This window comes from Nestor notabilis, unplaced genomic scaffold (assembly GCF_000696875.1).
Source record: "Nestor notabilis isolate BGI_N333 unplaced genomic scaffold, ASM69687v1 scaffold13375, whole genome shotgun sequence".
NCBI classification, from domain to species: domain Eukaryota; kingdom Metazoa; phylum Chordata; class Aves; order Psittaciformes; family Psittacidae; genus Nestor; species Nestor notabilis.
In genome coordinates this window covers 58,110-73,126 of record NW_009927988.1, presented here as the reverse complement: position 1 = coordinate 73,126, position 15,017 = coordinate 58,110, and the positions used below count along the sequence as shown (strand labels likewise).

Genomic DNA, 15,017 nt, shown 5'->3' with positions numbered 1-15,017 from the left:
CCTTTACACTCAAAACTTGCAGGTTTATGTTCAAACTCCTAATGCCTAAAATCAGGTGAACCAAATCCCACCCTTACTGCATAAATATATGTGTCTTGTAGGTCATGGTAGTCAGAATACTACTCAAATGTTACCCATACATTTAGTGATGTAACAAACTAGGCCAAGCAAAACTGCTTTGGAGGTCTGCCCTCAAAAGACAGATTCACATAAAATGCAGAAGTAACCTAATGAAATGCAGAAAATGACTGATTTATATCTTGTTCCAACTGTGCAACTTATTGATGATGTTTTAACAAAAATTTTTGCTACTTTAAACTTTGCTCACATCATAAAATATTTAATCAAGAGTGTGCACAACTGTGAATACCTGCTTCTGCCACTCTGTATGATGGATCACTGCACCTGCACATGAATCTGTTGATAAATATGCATTATCATAACTGAGCAAAACTTGCTGATAACTCAGATGCAGCATTCAAACAGATATTAGAAACAATGTCAGTAATGTCTTCTGAAGTTAAAAACATTCAAAAACAATCTTTGAAAATTACACTGTAAGCTTTTATTTTTAATTTGCTTTTAAGTGTCTCCTGGAAACAGCAGGTTAAATGCTTGTTTAAATCTGATAAATTCTAAGGGGCAATGCAAATGGTTTTTGCAATTCTTTCTATTTCAACACTATGAATCAAGTGCCATAACCCTAACTAGCACAAAACTCTTTCTCTTGTTCCTTGGCTCAACAGTAACTACTCAACAGGCTCAACAGTTTGGCCTTGCGCGTACGGCACTGCAGATCAGCGCTTGGAGACCTCTGGCTTATGATTAATTAAAAATTTCACAAAATCCTACACACTAGCTGAAATTAACAGAGCTTCTAAAAATATCATTTTCAGGAGACTTTTATAGGCAGTATCTTGTAGGGGCCTAACAAGAACCCAGTTAACTTGACCGCTCATTTTCTCTCCTCTTGTCCAGGATACTATTTGTCCCCATCTTGCCCTGCTTCCTTCGATGTCCCCACAGGACAGAAGGTCCCCATAAGGGTCTCCACCTGAACCCAACCACTCTGCCTACCATGGGGTCTCTGAAAACCTTTAGGACTAGCTGTCAAGTGTTGGTCACCACTTCGTGAGCCTCTGATAACAAATTGAGTTGCTGGGTCAGTGGCTCAGCAGCACTGCTTTTAAAGCCACAGCCACTGGTACCTTCTCTGTAACAAAGGCACTCGTATTTTCCTCAAAGACCTAAGGATGTTGTGAAGTGCATTTCAGGGGGCTGAACATACAACAGCTTACAAGGGGCTTATTTCCTTCTTCAAGCTGATTTTACACTAAGGAGTCAACACAGATTCCCCCTAATCATTAACCACAGCTGAAAACAGAGGATGCCAGTCTGTACTGAAACCAATTTTTTTAATTGCAGTTCTCTACACTGATATTAAACAAACAAACAAAAAAGACGCTTGCAGTTTGGCACTCCAAGGGTCAAACACGCAATTTTGCATGGTTAAGTAATAAAGCCACAGGGGTAGGAGTGACAAGATGTAGAAGTATTACTACACAGAAGCATCAGTTGCTCTTGTGCCAGATTCTGGAAACATTACTTGCCCTAACTTCACTGAGAAAGACTGTTCATGGTAGTAATAACTCTGGCATGACCTATCTGCACAATCAGCCTTCTAGTTCCCAGAGGATCTCCAAAAAAATCACCCTGCCCTTCAACCCACTTGCTTTTTGTAACAAAAACATATTGTGACACATCCCTTAAAACCAAACAACTCCCCCCACCAAAACATTACACATACCACTTTCCCCTTGGCAAAGGATGAAAGAACAAGCCACATGTGAAAGATACTTAGTTATGCCATTTACTGCACTACTGGCAGGCACACAGTTGCAATGGTGATGTGAGCAGCGTTAACAAACAGCACAGAATAAAAATAGTACTTCTAGAAGGCATAATGACTGGCATCCTATAAACCACCGATGATTTTCTATTATTTTTATTAATACTCACACGACCAACACATTACATTTCAGTAAGAAATACAAGGAGAAGGGACAGAGCAATTGCTTTCTTCTATATTGGCTCTTGTATTGCTCTCCTTACAACTAACCCAGAAGGATTCTGGGGTTTGGTACCGCACTGTAGCACTGCTTTCATTTGCAGTGTAACACATGCTGCCGGGAGCTCGGAAGTCTACACTCAAGGTAAAGTAAATGCTGTTTTAAATGAAAGGGGGAGGCAGTGACAGCAAATAGTTACCCTCTTGTCTCAGGCGTGTTGCAGGAAACTTGTACTGGTCAAATGAAACTTCACATTTGAAAAATACATGGAGTGCTGCAAGTGTGGTGGTGTCGTCCACTTGCATTTGTTGTACATGTTGACTTCCCAAGTAAAATATTTTGCACAAAAAAATTAACTGATTTTAGAGTTCTGTTGTAATGTGACTAAAAGACAATCCAAAAGGCAGTCCTCATAGGATCATCTACATATTGTCTAGTAAAAAGCTGTAGAAATTACTTTTGGTTTTCCAGATTTCTAATATCTAGATATAGAGGGAATATGTCTCAATTTGACATGTCAACCAAGAAACACAGCTGAAAACCTTTTTCAAGGCAAGTTATTCACGTGCACATTGACTCCACTGTGTTTGTAAGATCACCTACACTTCAGACTTTTTAAACCACAGCAGGATCCAGAGACAGCTCACTGATGACAGTCTGCCATGCACCACACCCATAGCGCGCACGTGGATGCTGGGAGCACTCAGGCCTTTAGTTTCTCTCCACCCCGCATTCCCAGGGTTAGGTGATTATGGGATTAGGAAGATAGAGGGAAAGCAGCTGGTCTGTGAACGGGCACAAGAAATATCTGTCTAGGAAACAAGTATCTACTGGCAAGTAATCCTCCTTTCTCTTTGAGTGACTGTCATACCTGGGGTGACTCTAAGCATGCTCTCACTAAGCACACAGGTTACAGGCTTGATAGGAATATCCCTGGAATATCTCTGCCCAATGGCACATTGTGCCTCCCGGCATCTGATGGCAAAGTACTAGGGAAAGGAGGCTCCAGGTAGCTGCTCTGCACAGCTTGGGGAAAGTAAATAACAAATTCTATGGAAAGACTGAACTTTCTACAAAGAAAGTCTAAATTCAAGATTTGCCTTGTCCGGACAAAAAGATAGTAGTGAACATGTAGTAAATAGAAAAATACTTCATCCCTGCACACCTGAAAGGTTAATCTCTTGATTTAAGCAAATCATGACAAGTGAAGCAGGTAATGTGACTCTCTAAGCCTGCAGAAGGAAGTATGCCTTAAACTCTTGAACCTCTGTCATGCTCCCAGGCTCCTGGGGTGGCCACCAAAGAGGCCACATTCGCTTAAGGATGCAAAAACAAACGAGCAGGTATAGTCTCAATGAGCTTCCTAAAAAGAGAAGGCAGCAAGGAAAGTTCCACTGAGGTGTCAAAATAGAAGAAATATCCTAAATCATGAGGGAATGTATCTGTGGCCAAATGGGAAACAGCCTTCTGCAGTAAGGTAACAAGGTGAGAACAGCTGCAAAAAATTGCGTAGCTTCAAAATGTAGTCCAAAACAAAGGAAAATCTCCCCAAATTGGTACGGTCTAGGTGCTCCCCATGCAGAGACACTGATCCAATTAGCCATAGACATATAGAGCAGATTCCAGCTACTGCTGAAGACCAGACCTGTCTTCTCTAATTTTGTCTCAGCACAGTTTTTTTCCCTCTCAACTTTCTGCGGAGGAAGATGACTGGAGGAAAGGCACACAACAAGAAGGCCAAGCAAGGGAAGACTAACATAACCAGTGCCCATTATATGGACAACACAGCTCAGGAATAGAAAAGCCAGGATTTCTCAGAGGAATCTGAGGTGAACAGAAGAATCCCTAGGGAGCCACTAATGACGAAGTAAAAGCTTTAAAAAGACCACACCAGATGTCCCACTCTTGGTCTGATAGCCTGAAAACCTCAGATCTTCCACCTGGTTCAGTAACTCCAGGAAGACATACTGCTGTCCCATGAACCTGACACAAGCTCCATCCCTCCCAAATAAAAAACACCTTGTGACACAGTAGGAAGAATCTAGTGACACCCTGTTTATGAAAATTGTATCATGTTGTTGTACGTTGACTGCTGCATGATGGTGACAATGTGTGGGAGGAATATTTGGTACACACACACCCAACAATTCAGCATTGCTGCCCACAGCTGTGTAAATGGGACTTCTTTTGGAACTCGACAGTCTTGAGCCCTGAGACCATCCAAGTACACAGAACAGAGCCAGAAGAATGCAGAAACGTTCATGATTGTGATTGAAGATAGCAATAAAGGCTAGATGCCACCAAAGAGACCAGAATCAACTGAGAAAACACACTCCACATATATTGGGGGGTCTTTTGGGAACATAAGCAGGCCAGCATCTTTGATGCAGGCGGTTCACGGTGAACTTGATACGAGCTATTCCAGTACTAAGGAAACAACACCAGTTTCTGTCTCCCTGTCCCTGAGATGAGAAGTAACTGACTCTTAGTGCATACACTTTGTGGTCAGAACACCTGCTGCTTTTCTGCCAGAGCAAGTTCTCTCTGGAAAAGAAAGGAAAGCTGGGTTTGAAAGACAACTGTTTAGGTAGCATGGTACTTGTGCAGCTTTCTCCAGGAAGAAGTGGGTTCTTCTTTGTAGAGCAGAGAAGAAAGAAAGGAATATAGGCTGAGACTCTCAGAGAAAGTTGTGTATGGACAACTAGATGGATAAAAATAGGTGTTTTATATCCCTGGTTATTCTGGCTGCTTCTATGATCCTAAAGGAATTCACAGGCAAGGAACAGGAAACAAAGTTGAAGATCCAGACACCAGAACCTAATCATAGAATACTTAGGACTAGAAAGGATCTTAAGATCATTTAGTTCCAATCCCCCCCCCCCCCCCCCCCGCCATGGGCAGCGACACCACACTCAACCATGTCACCCAATACTGCGTCCAACCTGGCCTTGAACACTGCCAGGAATGGAGCATTCACAACTTCTTTGCGCAACCTGTTCCAGTGCCTCACCACCCTCACTGTAAAGAAGTTCTTCCCTATAACTAACCTAATCCATATATACTGGTATCTACAAAGCTGAAACAACTCACTTTTGCAGCTCTAGAAACACCTGACAACTTTATAGGAGGAAAAGCCCAGAATAGTGGCTTTATGGCTTCAGTGGCAACATAGAGAAGATGAGAGTGTAATCCCTGTTTGAGAAACACGGGCTGTGAGACAACACCACAGCCAAAGTATGACAGGACTTTGATCACCACCCACATTGGCCTCTGTGGACTCCAAAGGCAAAAAAGCCATGTTGTGAGTAAACAGTCAGCTTGTCCCAAAAAGGAGAGTAAGTGCAGATGGGAACTCCAGCTCTGAAACGTACCCTCCTTAGACCTGGTATTAGAAATCCCATGGCTGTATTCTGAGCTGGTTCTTTTCTACCACCATTAAAGAGTGACTCCTGGAGTTTGGTCAAAGGTAGTAAATGCTCCTTGGTATTTTCTGTTGGAAGAAATATCTTGGAGCTTCAAACCTGAGAATTGACTATGGGCTGGCATTTCAAGCAGCTGCACACTAAGCAAGTCATACAGTAATATACCTTTCTTTTTTTTGATGGTAGCAGATGGAAGTCTGCAGATCTGAACATGGAGTTGAGGAGATGCCTGATGTCTTAGTGCTCCTTTCTGGCCTTATGGCCGAAGTCATATCAGATTAAAACTTACAGGGGTTGTATTTGTCACTTAAACAGAACAAGAATGGGCATGTCAGTCTTGAAAGGGGATTAACACCTACCACGTGGTGCAAGGTGTAATGCCAGAAGGCTTAACTGAGGAAGCCATAAAAGCAAAAAAGAAGAATGAAAGACATACAATTAAACTATAATAATGAAGATTAATGGTAACCAAGAACAGCTGTGATGTAGTGAAGGCTGCAGTGAAGGAAGTTCTGGCATAAAGCACCATCCACATGGAACAGAGGTGCCTGACAGTATGTGTTGCTCATTTATATCATGAGTACTAGTAGGTCTAAAAGTTTCTGGTTCAAGTCTTAGCTTGGTAGGCTCCAGTGGCAAATGCACATAAGGACGTGACTCAAAGGATAAAAATCCATTTTCCAGTGGCAACTGGACCATTGCTATTGCTACCTCAGTACTGCATGCAATAACAGTATTTAATCAAAATAACATTTTTCATTTGTAGCTCTACAAAAAACAAATCATGTTTCATTAAGCATTTCCAATTAGCAATGAATTGTGTAAAGCAAACCTATTACCTTCCACATCAGGGTCTCCAAACGGATTTAATTCTGCTGTGTCAGGATCACCAAAAGGGTTCGTACTAGAGTTGGCCAGGTCTTGCTCCTCTTCATCCAGAAAATTAAGCTTATTGATAAGCTCTATGAATAAGTCAGAATATTGCTTTAATATAGATATGAACTGTTCATCTAACATATTTCAAGCTCAAACCCCCCCCTGTATCAACAGTCCCTTGAAACACTGTACCAGGATATGGCATGAACTGCACAACTAAGGTAATGCATTTCAGTGAATACACCAACAAAGAAGGAAAAAAAAAACAACAGTGAAATGAATGAAACATCAACTTTCTGATCAGAACATCAGGTAATAGAAATGACTACTAAGAAAGCCTTCTATTATCTTCATTAAATAAATGTTGCAGAACATCTAGCAAGCTAAAGACAGCAATTTATTTTTTGTTGTTCACATCTATGTTAACTACAGGCAGGAAATTTTAATTTTTGAATGCATTATGCATGTAAATTCACAGAAGGAACATTTTGTCATGTTAGAGGTCAAGTATTACTGACTGCACAACTAATGTTTTAGGCTTGGGGTCTGGTGTTGGGTTTTTTTGTGATTCTTTTTCCCTTTCTTGTTCATTATCAGATGACAAACAGAGCTGTAGAGGAGATAGGCTCTTTCTCTATCATGTTGTTACCTGTTGGATGCACTACAAATTACTGAGAGTCATGCTGGGTGGAAGCACAGAGATAAAACTGACAGCTGAATACAAGCAGGAGTCAAAAGGTAATGGGTCACAGTAAATACAGACAATCAGAAACAGAAAGAAAGGAGGAAAGCTCATAGACCTTCAGAGGAACTGGCTGATTTAGCTGAAGGCATATTTGCTCGCTTTATGTAGTCATCTTGATCTTCATCTAAGCTGCTCAGAGCATTCAACTGGTTTACAATTTCTGCAAATAGAAGCCAGTCAAGACAAACGTAAGGCAAGGGCATTTAATGAAACAGAAGTGGAACGAACACTGTTATTAGAGAGTGAGGGAGAGAGAGGGCAGAAGAGAAGACACTTATTGTTAATTAAAAGAATACATTTAGAACAAGTCCTTGCAATGATATACCTATAGCAAAGCACCTGTGTAGCTGCTTCAGTCATAGTTTAACAAGAAACCAGTTAACAGACATAAATAAAACCTTGCCGGATTCCTGGTGTCAGCAACAGTAATTAGTTTTATGAGGATGAGTACGCACATGAGTTCAAAACTTAGATGGACTAGACGTAATTTAAAGACTTTTCCTGCTTGTGAAGAAAACCTGAAAGTTAAACCATTGTCAAACAACACAAAGCAGCCCCAGAACAATTTACTTCCCTCCCAAACCCTTATGGCTACAGAAAACTAATAGATACATGTGCATTTTATATATTTTATTTATACACACACTAAGATTATTTAACAATTGTAATCAGTCACCATTAAATCCTGACCTATGATAAGTTGAACTTATCTAATAGTTCTAAAAGATATGATCAGTACCGTGTTATAAGAATGAAAACTGAACATATGTATTGGTTGAATTTGCCTCTGTAATGCTATGCCGCTAACACGTTTCTGTTTCGTAAAATCCTATTCCACCTTCTGTTCACACTGGAGGAGCCATCCAATACATGGCTCTGAATTGCCATGAATTAATAGTTTTTAAAACGTATTAATTCTAGCCAAGATGTTAATGACTCCATAATTCTGGGAGGAAAGAAACAAACAAAAAAACAACTAGGTCTTGGTGGCTTCTGGCCCAAGGGGAAAAATTCCTCTCTGATCCCCGCACTAACAAACAAAACAATGACAAATGCGGTTTCTGTAATGGGGATTCAGCCTGGGGCATCTCTGAAAGACTTCAAGCACAGGTTTCTGTGGCGAGGGGACAGCCTTCCTCATCCTTCCAGCTGACAAACAAGCAGGAGAAACCTGTGATAAGAGGTGATGCTGCTTCTTGAGTATCAGTGCCCCTCTGACAGTTTTTTCCATCTCCCATCTTTTCCCGATGAAATAAACGGATGATGTCTTCTGGCATCACCAGTGAAGTTAAAGCTATGTAGATGCCTTTACGGCACACTTCTCAGTCATTCTTGGATTTCCTTTAAACTTTGATTTCTTGTGAACACAAGAAGTTACTTCTTCATAACACTTTCAGTTTGCTGCTGTTTTGAATTTAACTTTTACTTATATGGCTTTTGTTTGGGAAAGAAAACATTTATCACTGGCTCATAGAATAATCTTTGTTCTATGAACTAGTTATAAAGAGCAAGATGTTGGACTGAGGTGAAAACTGAGTAGTATTGTGACTTTCCCAACTCATGTTGGTGCCCACAGCCACCCACAAATTCCTAGCAGGGGGCACTCATGCCTTTTCACAGGGCAACACCTTCACAAGTTGACACACTGACATAACTCTTAATTTCAAGCCTTCACAGACATCATAAGGAACCTGAGGCTGAAAGCAGAGTCCAGAACCTGAAAATATTTGGGTCATATGAGAAGTTAAAGAAGTTAACAAACTTCTTTAACATAAAAGAAGTTAAAATTTCTTTTCCAAATTTAAACCGCTTTGCAATGATACACCAATCTGCAAATTAACAAGTAGAATGATCTATTCTCCCAATATCTATTGGACATAATCCATGCTGACAATGATGAAGCCACAGCAGAATTCCTCTTAACCACACTTCCTAATTGTTCTTGACCTTAAAGCAAAAATCTGTTTAGATGGGATTACATTTTTATCTATCTACACAGTTAATTTCCCCACCCTCACTTCCTTATTTTTAGCTCCAACAAACAAGACAATTGTTCTAAAAATGCAACACCAAAACTGCCCCAAAACTCTTAACTTTTCAGTATAAAATCATATATACACCTTAGAGATCTGAACAATATAATACTATCTTCGGGGAATTTTTAAGACTCAAGATACATAATGGAAAATACCTTCCTGTACTCAAATAAAATGGAGTTGACCTTATAAAACACTAGTACAAACAAATTACTAGTTCAAAACAGGCTGAGATGCTGACATGATTTATAATTTACTATGCCAGCATGTGAAAAAACCAAAACAATTACAATTCAGTTTTTATTGTCAGAAAATAACAAATTAAGTTCAGAGCTTTAAAAAGAGGGTATTCTTTGATGTGGTCTGAATCACCTGGTCCCATCTGCCAACCTAAACACCCATATGCACTCCAATGTTTCTCATTACAATATTAAATGGTTTATGTCATATTTTGGAGTGTGGAAATGGTAGGTTGGAGATTTATATCCTATATTATCTTTTATAAATCTCATTATCTACAAACGTACATTAGCTTGTTCTACAAGCATGTCATATAAATCACTGTTGGGGTTTTTTTTTCATTCTCTCTTGCTCTTTTTTTTTTTTTAAGCAGCTTGCTGCTGCTGACAAAGAGTAAACGTATCAGAAGTTTACAGGAGAGATGTGGATTTGCAAGTGGCAAGAAAAGGTTACTCATACTGCTTTCCAGAAGCCTGCTCTTGAAATATGCTGGGATTCAGACTCCTGCAATAGGTAGCACATGGGAACATTGCTCAGTCCATGTGGTGCCACAGGACAGACACCGTGCTCCTCTGCAGATGGAGCAGGAGCCAACTATCAACTTCAGCATGAGGCTCTAAGTATCAATTAAAACATTAAGAGAAGCAATGTATTTATTACTACCCTAAGTTTGTGAGTTATGAGCCACATTTCTTCAAGGGGTTGGAATGAGATGTTATTAAGGTCCTTTCCAACCCTAATTACTCTATGATTGTAAGATTTTAAGTATATTGGAATACCTTGTATTCAACTGGAGACTAAAGACAGGATCCTAGCATCACAGAATCAACTAGGTTAGAAAAGACCTTTAAGATCATCAAGTCTAACCATTAAATATTTCCACGAGGTTTAAATTCATCTATATTAATAGCATAGAAACAAAATATTTTAAACATATTTCATGGCTACAAACATCATTTTCAACTTCACATAAAACAGAACAGTTAGGTGGAGATACACTTTTATACATGAAAAATTTAAACAAGAATTATTGGTAAAGAAGGGGTAAAAGCCTGAGACAGAGGGATATTTTTTTGAATGAAAGTAATGCTTTGATTGATAAATATCTTTCAGTCTGATCCCAAGGTCAGTTGTATGGCAACAGCTCCTATGTTGACTACACCAAACTCCACAGTGCTTTTGAGGTAGAGCAGTATTGCACCATTTATTTCACAGCTGTAGAAACAGAGGCACAGATACTTACCCCAAGTTGGGCAACACATCAAAGAAGAGAAGCAGCATTTGCTAACTCACCTGCACCATCTAGAGCCCCATTCAGCAGTCTCCCTTGTTCTCCTAGTAATGGATATATTTGTTTATCTATAAAACTAACTTTGGGACCAATTAAAAATTTAACTTTTGTACACTGCAAAAGGAACAGTGTCTGTGATAAAGATTTGCAGCACCTCTTGCAGCTGTGGCTGAGAATGACAACTTGACTTGAGTCAAGCCATCCAATGTTTCTCTGTGAGAAGACCTTAAGTCAAAAGGAAGAAAAACCCTTCTGCTTTACTACTTGCACTTTATTTTTTCAAAGCTTGCTTTACAGATATTAACCATCTAATACTCCCCTCATTCCTGTGAAGAAGTTATAGCCACTATCCCCATTTTACAGTTGGGAAAACAGGCACACCGAGGCAAAGTGATTTGCCGCAGGGGACTCTGAGTCACTGAAGGCATTCTAGCTCGCTCAGCTGCCAACACCCTAACACAGCAACAGATGAGAAAATGTTGGTAGCAGCAAGCTTTCAAAAGGGTTATGTAACTTCCCCAATTAACTTTATAGGATTCCGTGAACACAATTATTTTTGAAGTAAATTTTAGAAAGAGTACTTCACTACATCAGTGGTGTTCCTTTTCCTTCTTTCTATACTTCTTCCTATTTTTCTACCATGATTCCTACCTCTTTCTCCCTTGGTACCTCAGCAATTCTCCTTGTGGCTTACTAGTTTTTCCTATTAATGATATTTATTACAGGAGTCACTTCAACTGCCAATGAAATCAGCCTTGAACACATGTTGAAATAGATCCTTTACATTTTATTTATTGATGTTTACTTACTGCCCTACGTTTTATGTTCTCCATTTGCTTGGGCAACTATGTGTACTCATTCTCCTTCAACATATACCTCTCATCCCTCTCCTTGTCTAACATGGGAAAAGTTAGCCAGGCTAACGAAGCAACTCAGTTGTTGTAACTAACACAAGTCTTCCAAGGCTGACCTTTACCCACCCTTCAGGTTGCCTTAACGATGCATCTACAAAAACTCCAGCCCAAGCTTGTATCATTAGGAAACAGCATCAGAACAGGCTGAACAAAGAGCAAATATAGTGCAGCTCAGAAGTATTTATTGCATCTGCCTTTCAAGTAGGTATTGTAATGTTTGCTTAGAACCGATCATTTTGGCCTTTACAGCAGTAGATGGAAAAGCTGAAATGCCTCTAAAATAACTGGAGCTGGGACTTAGTGTTGCACATCAGGCAGTTCACACTTTCCCCATTCATCTCCAAGTACATTCACTACATAGCCAAAGGATAGTGGACAGACTAGTCTAATTAAATCAGCTTTTCGCTTGATCAGGAGTTGTTTCTTGGCTTGTTTAGATGCTGAACACTGCAAAAATCAATAAAGTTGAGGAGCAAGATCTGCTGCTAGTCAGCTACTGTCCTTCTGCACATGGGTTTTCCATAGTAGTCCTCAGGGCAGTGTCTAGGCATATCTTAATAAAATGCTTCTGTACAATAGTTTATACAGACTTTATGTAGCCTCTCCTTTAAGTGCCCTTCTCTTTACTGTGATTATCAGATGGCCTGGTGAACATGTCAGGTTTTGTTTGGTGTTCTGACCAGCACCTGAATTATTCTGGTTATACTGGGAAAGAAGACAACCCTGAAGAATGATTTCAATGTGACCAGACTGGCATATCTCTTAGGCATATCCCTGCCCAATAATACATTATCCCTGTCTCTCAAATATTTAATTCTGGACTTTCCAGTCTCTCAAATATTTAATTCTGGACTTTCCAATCTGCTCTGTGCCAGACATATACAGCATAAGCAGAGATTTGGTCAGGGTACAAAGGTTTAATTGAATATGTAAAGCATGGAGAAAGCACATTTGCATCCTTTCACAACACGAAATACAACTAAGTAATAACTGCTTCAGGCTGAACCTTTCAATTGCAATGAAATCTCGAAAAGAAGCAATGAAAAGTAATGTTTTGTAACACTGAACCAATGTTCCTTTGGACGTTCAAGAACAGATTGGGCAATTCACTTCTGATTGGGATGTTGTTCCTAACCTTAGAGAAGGATCCTTTTATTTCAATAGACATTTTTAAAGAGCACAGGCAGGCATGAAGGCTGGCACCAGAAGTTAATTTGTCTTTTCCTGATTCTTTTGCACTAAGAGTTCCTACAGAACTCATCTGGAGCAGTGCTGCATAATGATCTCCAACAACAATTTAACATCATCACATCCTGATCTGACTTGCATCGATTAGTTCAGCTATCCTGGACACACTAAGCATTTTCATCAGCAATTCAAATGTGGTTATACTATCTCACTTCAAACAACCTTACTGTCAAATTCTGTTAAATTCCTTTAACAGCCTCCTGATTTCATTTCCACAAGACACCCCCAACCAAAAGGCAGAAGTATGCTGCCTGGAATTACCATGTTATTGAGCAGAACCTCAGCACCTACCCATGGCACAACTCATTTCGCAGTTATTCTCACAAACTCTCTTCATTACTTCCCTTCAGCTCATCCTCTTGTCTTCTCGTTCACTGACCCTTTCCCTCCCTCATTTTACTCCTCTGTTCACACTGGTTCTTTGCTTCCCTAAAATGCTACTTTAGTGCATTCTCTCCTAAAACCAGGACATCCCCTCCTCCTCACAAATCAATGCTGAATCCATGAATATTAAACTTTGTTGAGTTAGGGATGGGTCCTTCTTCAATCAAACTATTCTAAACTTTGTTTTGGTTGGGATTTTTTTTTTTTCCCCAAGTTAAATACAAATATAGCATGAGGATAAAATTCATGGAACACAGCTGGCAATTAGCAAAGGAACTTATTTTACCATTCCTGTGGCAAAACCAACCTGTAATTTTTGCAGCCTTTTCCTCTTGATTCACTCTGTTTTCTTCATCTTCTTCATTGTCTTCCTCAAAATCATCTAGATTTCCAATATCAGCTTGTTTCATACTCATCAAACTAGCGAGGCTTTGCATATCTTCATCCCTAAACAACAAATTTCAAACCAGGCATTAAAATGCAGCCTGTTAATACCACATCTGATACTACCACATTATTAAAAATCCTTTGCATATTTCTATGCTTTCTTTTCTTCAGGGAGGTCTCTTATCTCAGATCTGATCTTGAATATAGCAAAAGAACAAAAGAAATACACTCATGTATATTAATTTCTGAAGGGAAAGTTTTCTATTAGCAAAATTCTAAAGGGTAAAAAAAGTACTGCCTTGCATTAGGAGTCAATTTAATGACTGCTGCTTAATTTTAAACCACTCTAGAAATGCCAGCAATTGCTTATCTGGTCTTGTTCGGTTACAACGAAAATGCTTGGTCAGACCTACTGTCCATATGCTGTATGTGACAACTATCATTACATTCCCTCAGAACTCCTGATGCTGCTACAGACGTTAAAATCCCTTTTCTAAATACCTGAATTCATTAAGAAGATAAAAACCCATTACATATCAATGGCCAATTTCAATTTTTATTTGACTGTATCACATGTATTTATCTTTCACATAACTGTACCTTTCATATCAAATATACATTTGATGAAAAGATCAAATGTATATGCAGTGATTCAGAAAAATGGGTGTTCTACGTTTGTTTCATAAAAAAACCCAAGATTTTTTAAGTACATGATGTCTTTCTTGAAGCAACAGCAGTCTTAACCTCTTCTCTTTTTAAAACCATTTGAATATCTATTGGGATTAATCAATATTATTTTTATAATAATTTTTTACAATAAAACAGACTGGACATTGCCTGCCTACAGGGCACCTCTGTTGAAAACAGTTTGGGGATTTTGGAGGTGAGCAAGCTTAAGGAGAGCTGGCAAAAGTGTCCTGAGATCCATCAAAACAGGACCACAAGCAGCAGTCTGAGGTAATGACCCCTATTTACAACTTGCAGATGTTGGACTGCATCTAGGGTACTTTATCCAGTGTTGGGTCCCACAGCACAGGACCACTGAGATGGTTTGGTGCTGGAGCACCTGCCCTACAAAAAGAGGCTTAGGGAAATGGACTTTCTGAGCCTGGAGAAGAGATGGCTTTAGGAGGACCTAGCAGCAGCCTACCAGCATTGCTGAGAAGACAGTGGACATGTATTGAAACCTGAGAGGTTGTGATCTGATGTGAGAATAAAGTTGGAGCAGTCACCAAGCAGCAGTGGGATGGGTTGTCCAGAGGGCTTGTGCAGTCTCCATTCTTGGGGGCTTTCAAGCCCCAGTTGTATAAAGCACAGAGCAAACTGGTCTGATCACACTGCTGACTGCTTTAAGCAGTCTGGAAAGCCATCCATACAACAGTTTTGGGACACTTGTATTGCAGTG

At 39.7% G+C, this 15,017-nt stretch overlaps 1 protein-coding gene across 1 annotated transcript in view; it reads right to left on the bottom strand.

Moving 5' to 3' along the window:
- The window catches only part of EHBP1 (EH domain binding protein 1), a gene marked incomplete at its 5' end in the record, with an annotated part of 184,322 nt that overhangs the window by 112,218 nt on the left and 57,087 nt on the right, over positions 1-15,017 (bottom strand). The window contains 3 exons of the mRNA XM_010014312.1: positions 6,331-6,453; positions 7,168-7,272; positions 13,533-13,672. Coding sequence (XP_010012614.1) covers positions 6,331-6,453; positions 7,168-7,272; positions 13,533-13,672 — 368 coding nt within the window. The remainder of the gene's footprint in view (positions 1-6,330; positions 6,454-7,167; positions 7,273-13,532; positions 13,673-15,017) is intronic.